The following is a 13654-nucleotide window of genomic DNA, read 5'->3' on the forward strand; positions in this document are numbered from 1 at the left end:
CCTGTAGTATATATTAAATTCCCCCCCCTTCCAGGTTTGTGAGTCCGTCTATATTTTATTTATTCAATAAGCAATAAATATTTACTAACCACCTACCAACTGTCCGGCACATGAACCAATCTGTTGATTAATCTGATGATATATTTGTGCAACAAGTTGTAAAGCACTGTCACTTTTACTATCGTTTTAAATCTGGTAGAATTCGTCACGTCCCCTCTCCCCCCCCCCCCCCCCCCCCCCTTCCCTACTACTCTTCTTTAGTACATTTATTTGATCTTCTTACATGTTCATTGTTCCGGGTAAATTCTAGAGTCGTTGTGTCAACTTAAAAATGAAATTCCTGTTTGGCTTCTGAAGGATAATGTTGCACCTTATTTATAAACTGACTGAAAGAATGGGACGATTAATAATGTTAAAGTCTTCCTAGTTAGGGACATTTCTTTAAGAGAACAGTTATATTACCCTACAATACTTTTTATATAGGTCCCGCACATTTCACTAGAAGTTAAATCTTGCCATGTTAAAGTAAAAGGTGACTTTTATTCCAGATTTGAACTCATGTTGTCCCTCATTTTTTCTCAGGTTCCACGTTCATTATGTTTTCAACATCTATAATTACACAAATGGTAACAAAAGACATCTGACAAGCAGACCCCCGTGTCCTCTGAGTTTGCCGTGGTATCGGAGAAAATGACTGACCCGTGAGCTGGCCAACCTGGTCTGCAGTGTCGGCCACCGTGACCTGGCTATGCCTTTGACCCAGTCATGCCACCCTGTTAGGGCTCACTTCCCGACATGAAAAGTGAGATGGTCAAAATTCCAGTGCTGATAATTGATGATTCTATGTCTCAAGTGCTTTTAGAAATTTATTCTGTTCAGAAGTGTTTAGCTTATACCACTGGTAGTCACGTGGTTACTGAATACGTGAATCCTCGGAATTAAACGCTTGAAAATCTGATGTACCAGTAAGACAACTAACTACAGCTAAGTTTTAAAACCTATAGTGCTTAGAAAATCCTTCATAATGTGATAAAATGATGGAGAGAACCACAGATACAGCAATTTCTTCAAAACGGAGAGAAATTTTCTTCATGTAAATTACTTTTGAAAGCTACAGGGGAAATGCAAAGTCTCCTGAAAAAGCCTCCTGTCTCCACAGGGAAGCAACATATTCTGAAAGGCATCCCTACTCACCAGGTGAAGAATAGCAGCCAAAATTTTATACACCGTTTGAATCTCCTCAGGTTTGAAGCCAATTACTTTCATGGCTTCAGCTACTACTTTGAATTCTGCAGCATCGTTGATGGAAGACTGCGAATGAAAACGGAGAACTTAAGTCACCAACATTTCAGACGAACATGAACATCTACCAATTACGAGACTACGTTCAAGTTTAGCCAAGGTCTTGAGGCTGTTGTAGCCATTCACCAAGTACCTCAAGAAAATGAAAATTATTTCAGGGGCAGAAACATCACTCAGCACATGCAATGTCCATCTGTGTGCGAGATGGCCACCATCAGGCAAAATAAGCATCACATACTTGTCTGGAACCTTCAGTGAGGGAGCAAGTCCTGAGCTGCCTCACAGAAGCTGACTGCCACTCGGTCACAAGTGAAGAAAACATGAGACGTGGAATCACAAATGGAAATACCAGCTGTGGGAGCCTCTGAGACACACATCTGGCTGTTGTTGCCGGTGGCTTTTTCCCCCTAGAATTAGCCTTTTTGTACAGGCTGGGAATAACACTCTGTCTCCTGAACAGTCAGGCTTTTTATTTCACAGGTGGGGAAAAGCAGGCCCCCCCAAAGCAAACCGGCCTGCCTCAATCGTTCAGCCGGCTATTGAATATTCTGGGATCACAACCACTTTTTCACAAGCATGCAGCGCATCAGATCTACCTGATTTGGGGGTTGCTATAGACTGGATGTTTGTATCCCTCCAAACTTCCTATGCTGAAATCCTGACCCCCCCCGCCCTCCCAAAGGTGATGGAATTAGGAAGTAGGACCTTTGGGAGGTAATTAGGTAACAAGGGTGAAGCCCTCAAGAAGTGGGATCGGTGCCATTACAAGAGGCCTCAGAGATTCCTCATCCCTTCCGCCCTGTGAGGACACAGAGAAGGCTCCATCTATAAACCAGGAAGGAGGCCCTCACCAAATCCGCAGGTGCCTTTATCTTGGACTTCCCAGCCTCTAGAACAGTGAGAAATAAAGTTGTATAAAAGCCACCCAATTTTTGGCACTTTTGTTGTAGCAGCCCAATCAGAGTAAGACAGGGGTTCAAAGACAAATCACCAGCCTCGAGGAGCTGCAGCCATCAGGCTGGAAATACAAACACGTCTACAGAAATTCACAGTGAAGTGATGGTCAGCTGTCCATCTCCAAAGTCTTCCCAAAGCAGCAGCTCCAGAGGGCCTGAGCCCGACTGGTCCTCTCCTGGGTGAATTTCTCCTCTGGCTGGGACATCAAGGAGCTGGCCTAATGCTCATCTCGTGAGGAGGGACACGGGAAGGGGTCTCTGAGTACATGTTCCTCTAGTACCCAGGATGCAGCCAGGCAAGTTCCTCCACCTCCTGGTTCTCTGACCTTGGGCAAGATACTCAACTTCATCTAGTCTCAATTTCCTCATGGGTGAAATGGGCATAATAACGCATTTCTCACAGGGTTGCCGTGAGAACCGAATGAGAATTACGTGAGATGCCTCCTTAGTTGCTAGCACATAAAAAGCCCTTGACAAGTATCAGATATTAGTATTATTAGAAGCTGCAACTGTGCTGGAATTGCATAGAAACTAGGGGGAAAAAATGTCCTACTTGGGGAAGTGTGGGCTGCTAGAACCCTGGTCTGTTCACCTCTCTCCAAGTGCACGTGTCCTTCAGGACTGGTGCTCCCCCAGCCTCCAGGGGTAAATCTTCACTGGTGTAAACTAATCACAGTGATCCTATTCCTCTGACCAGGTGACTGCTCAGCCATGGGCCTGTGATGCTATTCTGGTCAGTAAGAAAGACATGAGGTTTCCCTAGCTAAAACGGGACATAAGCCAGGAACGCTTCCTCTGCCTGTGACTCCTGGAACTGCTGCTGCCACTTTGGGACCGTGAGGAAGATCAGCCTAAGCACACAAACCAAATCCAGTGAAGTGGGGGAGTTTTAAGGTGAAGAAACAAACAACCAAAACAAACAAACCAACTCCGGAACTGTCACATCTCAGGGTTTCTTGTTATGTGAGATAATGAAGTTCCTTATTGTTTTTGGAGACTTTTAATTGAGTTTTATCTTCCCTTTAACCCAAAGTATCTTCAATATACATGATTCCTATATTTTAGGGTAGTTAAGTAAAATTGTGACACAGAGTATAATACTTTATAGTTACTAAAATCATGCTATTAACTTATATTTGTTAATGGGAAGATATTAATGATTATGATTTAATAAAAGCAAGCTTATTTAATCAGAGTTTATTGCATGATTCCATTCATAAATATATATACACAGGGGTGCCCGGGTGGCTGGGTCAGTGAAGCATGTGACTCTTGTTCTTGGGGTGATGATTTCAAGCCCATGTTGGATGTAAGGATTACTTAAAAATAAAATCTTTAGAAAAAGAAGAGAAAAGAAAGGAAAAGAATATACATAAACCATTATCAATAACTATCTCTGGATGGTAAGCTTTAGTTATTATTTAGTTTAGTTATTATTTATTTTTATTTTCTGCCGGTGCTTCGTGTTTTAGGTTTGACTATGATCACACATTATGTTTTTGTTTCTGTTAGGATGAAAAAGGAAGGCAGAGAAAAGAGGAGTGGGAAACTCTTGGAAAAGGGAACCCAAGCTACATTTAGCTTAGAGCAAAGGCTTTCTGTGGGGGTGCCACATGACCGGGTCCAAAGTAATTTGGTCAATAAGACAATTTGATTAAAGAGGAACATTTCTGGTCACTGGCTTTTTCCTTTTTTTAATGTTTATTTATTTTGAGAAAGAAAGAGCACAAGTGGGGGAGGGGCAGAGAGAGAATCCCAAGCAGGCTCTGAGCTGTCAGCACAGAGCCCCATACGGGGCTCAAACTCAGGAACCACGAGACCATGACCTGAGCTGAAACCAAGAGTTGGACGTGTAATCGACTGAAACCCCAGGAGCCCCTCTGGTCATGGGCTTTTTAAGTGCCGGTTTCATAATCCCCTTCTGGTCTTTGAGGGCCGCTCACCTACTCTCAGAAAGCTCAAAGCTCGAATGTTGCCCTCTATTGTCTTGTTTTCAATTAACTTTCACCCAAACATCCTGCTCTGAGATGACTGTAAAAGCAAACAAAACAAAACAACTAGGCAACTTGAATGTCAAACAATGGAAAATTAATCGTGAAAGCCTAAATATCATTTCTTTCCATGCATGGCAATAAAAATATGGCTAAATCAGCAATGCAGGTATAATTTGCTTCAGATGAATAATAATAAGAAAAAAAAAAACAAAACCAAACACCTCCCACACCTTGGATCCTTTACTTTCATAAATTCTTTTATTTTTCCTCTGACTACAAAAGCAATGTATTTTTTATTATAGAAGAAATTTAAGATATGAAAGAGTACAAGAACATGTACCTGTAACCTCATCCAACCTGAATCAGTAATTAAAACCTTGGTCTATTTCCCTCCATAGCTTACTTTATGTATTTATACACCTTTCCCCTAACAAAACAGGATAATATTGTAATTACCATTTTATAACCCACCATCAACAAACCACTATGTTATTAGGATTAGTTGTAAAGTGACCGGCAGGAAACTAATTAGAAATAAAAAAGGAGAAAAGCATCTGATATGTGGGTGCAAAGGACTCGCATGCAAATGAAGAGGAAAAAAGTGGAAAATTTTGGAGGCTGAATAGAAACGTTCCAGGGCTCACAAAACTATGTATACGTTAAAGTCAATACTTGAAATAATAGTGAATGGAGATCTTTGATTCTCATTTTCAACCAAAGTGCTTTTAACGTTCCTTCTGTCTTCCCAACTCGCCTGTGGCCAAATCATACGGTATCTTCTTTTGAGGTGGATTTCCTTGTCCTATCAATCTTTTTATAGTGTCAAAAGGAATAGGGTTAAAAGTTCAAAGAAAATACAAGATCACAAGACAGAAACTTCTTTCCCATCAGATGGTGATGAAATACAGAAATGGTTGTTGAGTGAAGTTGCTGACCAACAATGTAGTGAATCTCTGTCCGCGAGAATTTAAAAACCAGAAGAAGAAAAGAGTCACTCATTTGCTTAAAGGCATCAGGCTGGACTAGACTTTTACTTAATGTCCCCTCTGATTCTTTGATTCTACAACTCAGAGAAGAAGCCCTTACCTTTAACTGAGCTCCTACGCGGATATAGTTGTAAGATGACAGGGATTTCTGGAGATGTAGAGAGCGTAGTATCTGATCTGAACCTCCTTGGAGTAGCTGAAAAAATATTTAATTAGAAATAAATTGGTAAGATACATACACAACCAATTACAGCAAACATTCTGACAATGGTAATCTTGTTTTTGCTATGGTCATTTGTCAAACAGGTGCCTGTGGGTTGTGATGGACACTTGCTAAACAGCCTCATTATCTAGACAGGATCGGGTTGCGTTTCAGAATTCAGAAAAAGTCAATATTGCCACAGAAGTAAGAGGCATCAGCAGAGAGTCACATGCTGAACCACACTGGAAACACACAGCCTCTCCTCATCAATCTCTGTATCCAAGGCAGGAGCACCACCGGATAAATAACCATGGCTGCAGTGTTGAACAAAGACCAATTTTAACACTTTCATCCAGTGGGAAAAATACTGGGGAGAAGTTATGGGTTCTAGAAATAAAAAGAACTTTTCTACATTTGTTAGAAAAATAGTTGAATGAAAACATGGTGAATCGTCAACAAAAACACAAGCACAATACGGGTAGCTTTTCTATATAGAACATGCTTTTGGAAGGCAGCATGTTTAAACTCTCTACACTACACTGTATGCTTTGTTTTACTTAAAAGGTATAATTATCAGATTTTGAAAAGTGATCTTTTAAACTAAATACACCAGAATTTGTACATACGAACGAGCACCCTTAAAGCAGTTCCCTAGAAGAAACTGAACTCCGCTGAATTGTATTCAACTTCAACTGTCACCGCTCAATTACCTGCAGAGACAGTTTCCACAGGGAAATCAATCTTACTGATTTATAGTTTCTCTTTGTACAAATCCCAAACAGCACTGCTTCATTGGATCACCCGCTTTATTTATTAGCACTGGTTTATATTACTTTTGGCTTTAAAAATTGTAATAATGTATCATACTTGTTCTCTGAACATGAAGACTTGCTAACAGAAAGGCTATTTTAAAAGATCTTGCCTTAAACCCTAAAAGCATTCTCAAAAGACGTATTAGATTTTTTTCCTAAGCAACCACAGCTTTGATGGGATAAAGAAGACAATCCTCCCTTGTGTTCATAATCATTTTAAGTAATCATCTTGCTTTATAGCCTCCATGAGCAAAATAAAACTGAAGTTGTATTGCTATCCGTGGGGCTCCCAAATATGGGAACAACAGCTTCTATCAAAAATAAAACACAATTAATTTAACATATTCGGAACTTACCACTTCAAAAGCCTTTATAGATATTAAACTATTCTCTACATTGCAAAGAAATGTGATGCTCAACCAAGGTAGTCAGTCATGTGACTAGTTCTTTATAACAATCACGCTCATCACATCTCAGAAGCAGCATATGCGTTGGGGGGGGGTGGGGTGCACGTGTGCACATGTGTAATGTGTTGTGGGCCAACGGAGGCAATGGAGGCCCAGGACAGGGCAGAGCCCGGATATAGAATATTCATCCTTGGTACAACTGGGCAAATGATCGATTACCTGCACAACAGCAAATACCAACCTGATAGAAAGAATGAAAGCTTCTTTCTCCTGGCTGTTGCACAATCACTCGAGACTAAAAAACACCACATGAAATTGTTAATCTGAGAACGCACCTCAAGAACAAAAAGCCACAATTCTCAGGAAATCGTATACCAACAGTGCATTTAAATGTCCTAACAGACCCCATGGATTACCCACCTAAAACTAGGCCTCCTCTGTGCAATTTTTAATATTCTTTTTACTGCTTAAAACAGAGTTCCCTAAACTTTCTGAAAATGAAACTTTTTTTTTTTTTAACCTGCAGCCTAAAGATGGAATTTTTGGGGGAAGGAGGATTGGAAGTGGGAAAACAGGAAGGAATGTTTAGGGAGTAATATTCACAACACTGCCTTCCCCCAGGGTCTGGCAGGCATTTCAGAGCAATGCCTTATATCCTGTAGGAAAATCAGTTGAGCAAGATCAGTCTGTAAAGGCCCCTGCCTTAGATGGCTCCCAAAAGGCTGCTCTGAGAGGGCTCAAAATGTATGTTCATTCAAAGGGGTCGTTTTGATTGACTAGGTACATAAAGTGAAGCCCTAAAACATTTTGGAAAAAGACTGATAATACCTGGGATTTCCAGTCCTTTTGTAACTGACACTGACAAAAACACTTATTTCCTTACCAGTCTGACTTCAACTTAACAAAAAAAATAGATTATACTGGGGCACCTAGGTGGCTCAGTTGGCTGAATGTCTGACTCTTGATTTTGGCTCAGGTTGTGATCTCACACTCGTGGAACTGAGTCTCGGGTCGGGCTTCATGCTGAGTGTGGAGCCTGCTTGGGATTCTCTCTCTTCCTCTCTCTTTGCCACCGCCCCCCCCCCCATGCTGTATCTTTCAAAATAAATAAATAAACTTAAAAATTTGATTATACTGCATTACACTGCCATAAAGGATGCTACGAATAGAAACCAGAAGAAAATGAGATTCAAATTAATATAGATGGGAATATCAAATCAATATGTTGTATACCTTAAACATACACAATGTGATAGGTCAATCATATCTCAGTTATAAAAGATTGTTGTACGGGCATGATTCTGTGAGAAGAGTGTAATTTCAGAAACTGGACCCACTAAGCTGTCCTGTGGTGCACTAAGGAAAACAATAAGATGACACATGGGAGATGGTTGTGTCACCAGAGTGGAAATGATTAGTCCTGGCTTGGTCTTTGGCCAGACCTCACCCGGAGGGTGGCACATACTCGAATGCCACTCCCGCCCCCACCACAAACGCCCCTAAATCCTTATCTACAAAGCTCGAGCCTTTCCCAACCTGATATCCTAAGAACTAATAAGAACACAAAAGGAGAATATCTTGTCATGAAAGCTGACTGAGAAGCACGAAGGGAGGCAGAGTAGGATTAAAAGCTACTTTGAAGTCATTCTAGAAATTCTATAAGCACTATTAGGTTTAAACAAAATTCAGCACCCGAAAACATTACCCTCAGACGTTAAACACATTTTACCTTCTCCAATAAGTAGTTATTGATATGTCCACCAATAGGATCCCCCTTGAAATCAAAGTTGATATCCATGTATTTTCCAAACCTGCTTGAGTTGTCGTTACGGTTGGTTTTGGCATTTCCAAAAGCTTCCAAGACGCAGTTGGACTTGAGCAACATATTCTTCACTCTTGAACACAGATAAATGAGAGTCCTTATAGAGAGTTTTCCAGGCCGAGCCTTTTAGAAAACTAGATTTTGTTAAAGCACATCCAAAGGTTCATACGAAGATGCTGACAGCAGCGTTATTAGCGACAGTAAAACAAACCGGTCAACCCTAACTGCCCACCAACAGGGTCGGGTAAAAGTAACTGTTTTCGTACTACAGTGTGAACTGATGGAGACAGATGTCCACAGAACATGTTAATGAAGGAGAAATTAAGTCGCAAAATAATATGTGTGGCAGGGACTGTGCGTGTGTATGCGTGAGTGTATGTGTATATGCACATACGTTAGTCGATGCTTAAAGGCTGGAGGGAAGAGTACACTTCACTATAGTTTCCTAGGTTGACAGGGGAGGAGTTTACAGAGTGGGATTTCAGGGACCTTCCACCTGGGACAAAAGACTATAATTTTTAGTTTAAGTGAACATGTTTTATTTGTATAAAGAAAAATCTTTAAAAAAAGATATGTTCTCAAGAGAAAGAATGGGTGACACAGAAAATGATACAATTTTTAAAAGTACTTGTTTGTAAAGCCTAAAACACTGAAATTTATTGCATTTAGTTATACATTATAAAGACAGTCTTTATTAGTTTAGAAATCGCTCATTTTGTTTGAATGAAATCTCTCCATTGTATCAGTTACTTAATTCATTCTTTATTCAATGAATGCTAACTTTCTAGGGAGCAGTGTCTCCCAGTGGATACTTTTTAACTTCATGCTAGACCTTAAGTCTTTGTTTTTATTTCACTGACAGAATTCCTCTTGTACCGGCACACAAGCATGCCTGCTATAGAAATAACTGTGGCCGCTGAAATAACCGAATGCAGCCAACCCACTACCGCCTTAAGTGACCCCACAACCTCCTCTCTCTCTCTCTATACACACACACACACACACACACACACACACACACACACACACCACAACACACAGAAGTATACGTTTAAAATGTGGGGAGGGGCGATTCCATGCTTATGGTAAACAAAGGCAACTATCTTTGTGTTTGTTAGAGGCAGAGGATCCAAAGCAGGCTCTGCTGACCGTACAGAGCCCAATGTGGGGTTTGAACTCACAAATGTTGAGATCATGACCAACTGAGCTACCCAGGAGCCCCAAGGCAATTATCTTTAAAACTCTGGTGAGATATGCTCATGAAAGACTAGTAAATCTACAAATGCCTTACTCTACTATACCAACTGAGTTTAAAAACAAAATGAAGTTAGTTCTCAGCCAGTCATTCTCCTGAGCTGCCACGGAAATTAAGATAACTTACATTCTTATCCTTGTTATAGGAGATTGCAAAGTCCGAATGATAAGTGGGATGTGTCACAATTAAGAAAAATGTCTCCTTGGGGCGCTTGGGTGGCTCAGTGGGTTAAATGTCCAACTTCAGCTCAGGCCATGATCTCACGGTTCGTGAGTTCGAACCCACAGTTCGTGGGTTCATGGACTCTATGCTGACAGCATGGAGCCTGACCGGAATTCTCTCTCTCCCTCTCTCTCTGCCCTTTCCCCATTTGCACTCTTTCTCAAAAATAAACATAAAAAAAAAAAAAAAGAAAAGAAAAGAAAAATGGGGCGCCTGGGTGGCTCAGTCAGTTAGGCATCCAACTTTAGCTCAGGTCATGATCTCAGGGTTTACAAGTTCGAGCCCTGCATCAGGGTCTCTGACAGCTCAGAGCCTGGAGCCTGCTTCGGATTCTGTGTCTCCCTCTCTCTCTGCCCCTCCTCCACTCGTGCTCTGTCTCTGTCTCTCTCAAAAATAAATAAATGTTTAAAAAAAAGAAAAGAAAGAAAATGAAGCTCCGATCAGCATGTCTCCCCATTTTTATTCCGCCCTTACCTTTCAACCTCTGCTCTCTGACTGGGGTTGGTGATGGCCGCGATGTACTGCATAATGTACTTACTGGCTTCAGTCTTACCAGCTCCACTCTCCCCTGGGGGAAAAATTGTGCAAGGCTTAACACTGTAACTTAAACCAAGAGGAAGCTAGTTTTTACTAGAATAATTGCAAATTCTGATGTTAGTTACTTAAAATTCTTTACGTTTCATTGTTTGCTTTTATGAGTTATTTCCTCCTATCTTGATATGGTATGGGTTCTAACAGATCTGAAAATGTTGGAAAAAAAAGTAAAACTACTATAGAAGTAAAATAACAAGTAGATTACAAATTAAGATTTAGCACAAAAATATCAAGAGATAAACTGTGGTAAACAAATTCCTTAGACCAAAGTCTTTGTACTCGGCTGTGACTCTTGAGTATAGCAGAAAAGCAACAAGCTAGTGCCTCAAACAGTGGCCATGGCTAAATTCATAAAACCTTATTCTCTATAGCACATTTCTTTTAATCTTCATGAGGATGAAATAATTCCTCCAGAAAATTAAAGTTAGAGTAATTTTGGTGAAAACAAAGCAAAACAAAACAGCAGGCTCCAGACACGGTGTCACAGAGAGAGCATGACAGCTGGTGTAACGTGGGAAGAAGGGATCAATTTAGAATGAGCTACCCAACTGTTAAATGTACATGCCTCCTGACTCAAGAATTCCACCTGTAGAAATTTATACTACAGAAATACTAAAAATATGAATATAATCAAATAATAATAATAATAATAATAATCTTCAAAGGTTTAAGGAGTATTTCTGCAGACTATACTATGTGTCACAGCTGAAGTCTGAAAATAAAATGCCTGTCAGTAGAGGACCAGGCAAATAAATGATTCAACTATTCAATGGAATCCTGCACAACTGTTGAGAACCCCCTGCTTCCGTAGAGGTATGCTAAGGAAAAGTGCCCACTCTGTGTTGTTAAATGGAAAAACACATGTAATAGCGTTTATAACGTAATTCTGTAATATGTTTATAATACAATTTCATATGCATGTGTGACTCTATGTATAATACACAGAAAAAATGTATAAAAGGACCAACACTAAATTCACAGCTGTTATTGCTGAAGTTTTGGGGGTAACAGGTTATTCAGAGGGAAGGGGCTTTTGCTCTTAAACACTTACATGATTGTTTGCTCCCTTCTTTCTTTTATAATCAGGCAATATTGCTTTCATCATTTGATATAACATAGTCCTAGGATATAATTCTCCAACATTAAGTTACATAACTCCTCTGACCCTTAATATTCTCATCTATGAAGTAGAAACACAACTGTCCTGCCACCCAACAGTTTTGATAACCAAAATGGAATAAAGATCAAAAAAGTAGTTTTAAAAGTATAAAGCCCCTAATGCAGATGTGAGGTATTATTAGCACCAAAATAAGTTCCCACAGTTTGGGAGAGGCCATCCTGGGTCAGCGGGCAGATACTTTCCCTGTCCTCAATTCACTACACAAGATTCCTCGAAGAGCTCAGCTTTACTCAGAGGGGTTAGCTCCAGCTCTCGGGCACACAGAGTCTATCACCTGTCTCTCTGCTCTTCAGGCTTTAGAGCTCCAGCCTCTGGATCTGAGAGCCCATCCCTGGTCCCCATGCCTGTATGGTCCCTTTCACCAATCCGACTTTGAGTTCATTCTTCATTTTTGGTAACTCAGGATTTCATTTTCTTGGTTTCATTCTGCTATTATTTAAAATGACTTTTTGTTAACATTTTATCCAGTACTTTTATGTCTTTGAGGTGAGAGGAAGAATCTTGCATGTTGGCTCAGTCTACAAAATTGACCAGAAGCCCATCCACACGTAACGTGTATTTGCAAATGAACCGAGACTACACTTTGGTCAGAAAGGATTTCTTGGTTAATGCTCACTGTACTTTTTTTTTTCCTCCGGTAAAATTGCTTACCTTTCTAACTTCAAAAAAGATCTATTCAACAGTTTGGATCCTTGAGTACCTACTAAGTTAAATGGATTTTGACCCTGAAAGTACAGGGGATCCCCTCTGAATACCTGATATCACAATACAAGTGTCTTTTGAGCGCCTCTTCATAGCTTTGTAAGCAGCATCAGCAATTGCAAAAAGATGAGGCGGTCTCTCGTACAGCTCACGTCCTTTATATTGCTCAATCGTGTCTCTCCCATAGATGTTCAGCAACTTGTAAGGATTCACAGAAACAACGACTTCTCCAATGAATGTGTAGATACGCCCTTTTTCAAATCTGCACAGGACCGAAAGAGATGGAAAAAGGAACAGCTATGGTTACAAAGAAACACTGTCTTTCCGAAGAGCCTCATTTCCAAGAAAATCCAAATATCCCGGGAACGGTTTCTGGACTGACATTTCGTTAATTCCGAATTTAATTTTAGAGACAATGCTTAGGTTGTGCCCCTTCAGATGTTGCTGGCAGAAAAGACCAGTAGGAGTTAAAAGCCAGGAAAGAAGAAAGAATTTAATTTTTTGTGGGCTGGATAGTTCCTATTTCTGAAATATGAAAGGATAAGTAGGTGCTACTAAGAACTCTAGTAAAAGGAGAAACAGAAGATAAAGCAGGTCTTGGAATCTACTTAGCCAGATTTTCAATTATAAAGAAAACTTTCCAAATACATTTCTTTTTTTTCTCCCTCTTGAATCTGCACTAAAATGTCAGTAAAGGAATAAGAACACTAAAATTCATAACACAGAGAGTCATAGAGGAGACGCTTCTGGCATACATCAAATTCATTGTTAAAAATTTAAAAAAAAGTTTTTTTAATGTTTATTTTTGATAGAGAAAGAGACAGAGTGCAAGCAGGGGAGGGGCAGAGAGAGAGGGAGACACAGAATCCGAAGCAGCATCCAGGCTCCAAGCTGTTAGCACAGAGCCCAACGCGGGGCTCGAACCCATGAACCGTGAGATCATGACCTGAGCCGAAGTCGGATGCCCAACTGACTAAGCCACCCAGGTGCCCCTCAAATTCATTGTTTTAAATGATGGCCTAAAATTCCATGGTATAGATTATCATTCTCTAGTCAATCATTCCCCTTCCTTCCTGCTATTATGAATAATACTGTAGGAAATACTCCTGACACATAATCTTACAACTCAGTGCTTTTATTTCTGTGAGACAGCTGGTTGAAAGGTATGTGTATTTTTTTATAAAGTATTTCTAACAGGATCCCACCTTTTTACCATAAAA

At 40.2% G+C, this 13654-nt stretch overlaps 1 protein-coding gene across 1 annotated transcript in view; it reads right to left on the reverse strand.

Annotated features, from left to right (window-relative positions):
• The window catches only part of MYO1D (myosin ID), a 357670-nt gene that overhangs the window by 250143 nt on the left and 93873 nt on the right, over positions 1-13654 (reverse strand). The window contains exons 2-7 of the mRNA XM_042916054.1: positions 12488-12696; positions 10433-10526; positions 8389-8554; positions 6901-6954; positions 5339-5434; positions 1195-1311 (exon numbers count right to left, since the gene is read on the reverse strand). Coding sequence (XP_042771988.1) covers positions 1195-1311; positions 5339-5434; positions 6901-6954; positions 8389-8554; positions 10433-10526; positions 12488-12696 — 736 coding nt within the window. The remainder of the gene's footprint in view (positions 1-1194; positions 1312-5338; positions 5435-6900; positions 6955-8388; positions 8555-10432; positions 10527-12487; positions 12697-13654) is intronic.

This window comes from Panthera leo, chromosome E1 (assembly GCF_018350215.1).
Source record: "Panthera leo isolate Ple1 chromosome E1, P.leo_Ple1_pat1.1, whole genome shotgun sequence".
Classification (NCBI taxonomy): Eukaryota; Metazoa; Chordata; class Mammalia; order Carnivora; family Felidae; genus Panthera; species Panthera leo.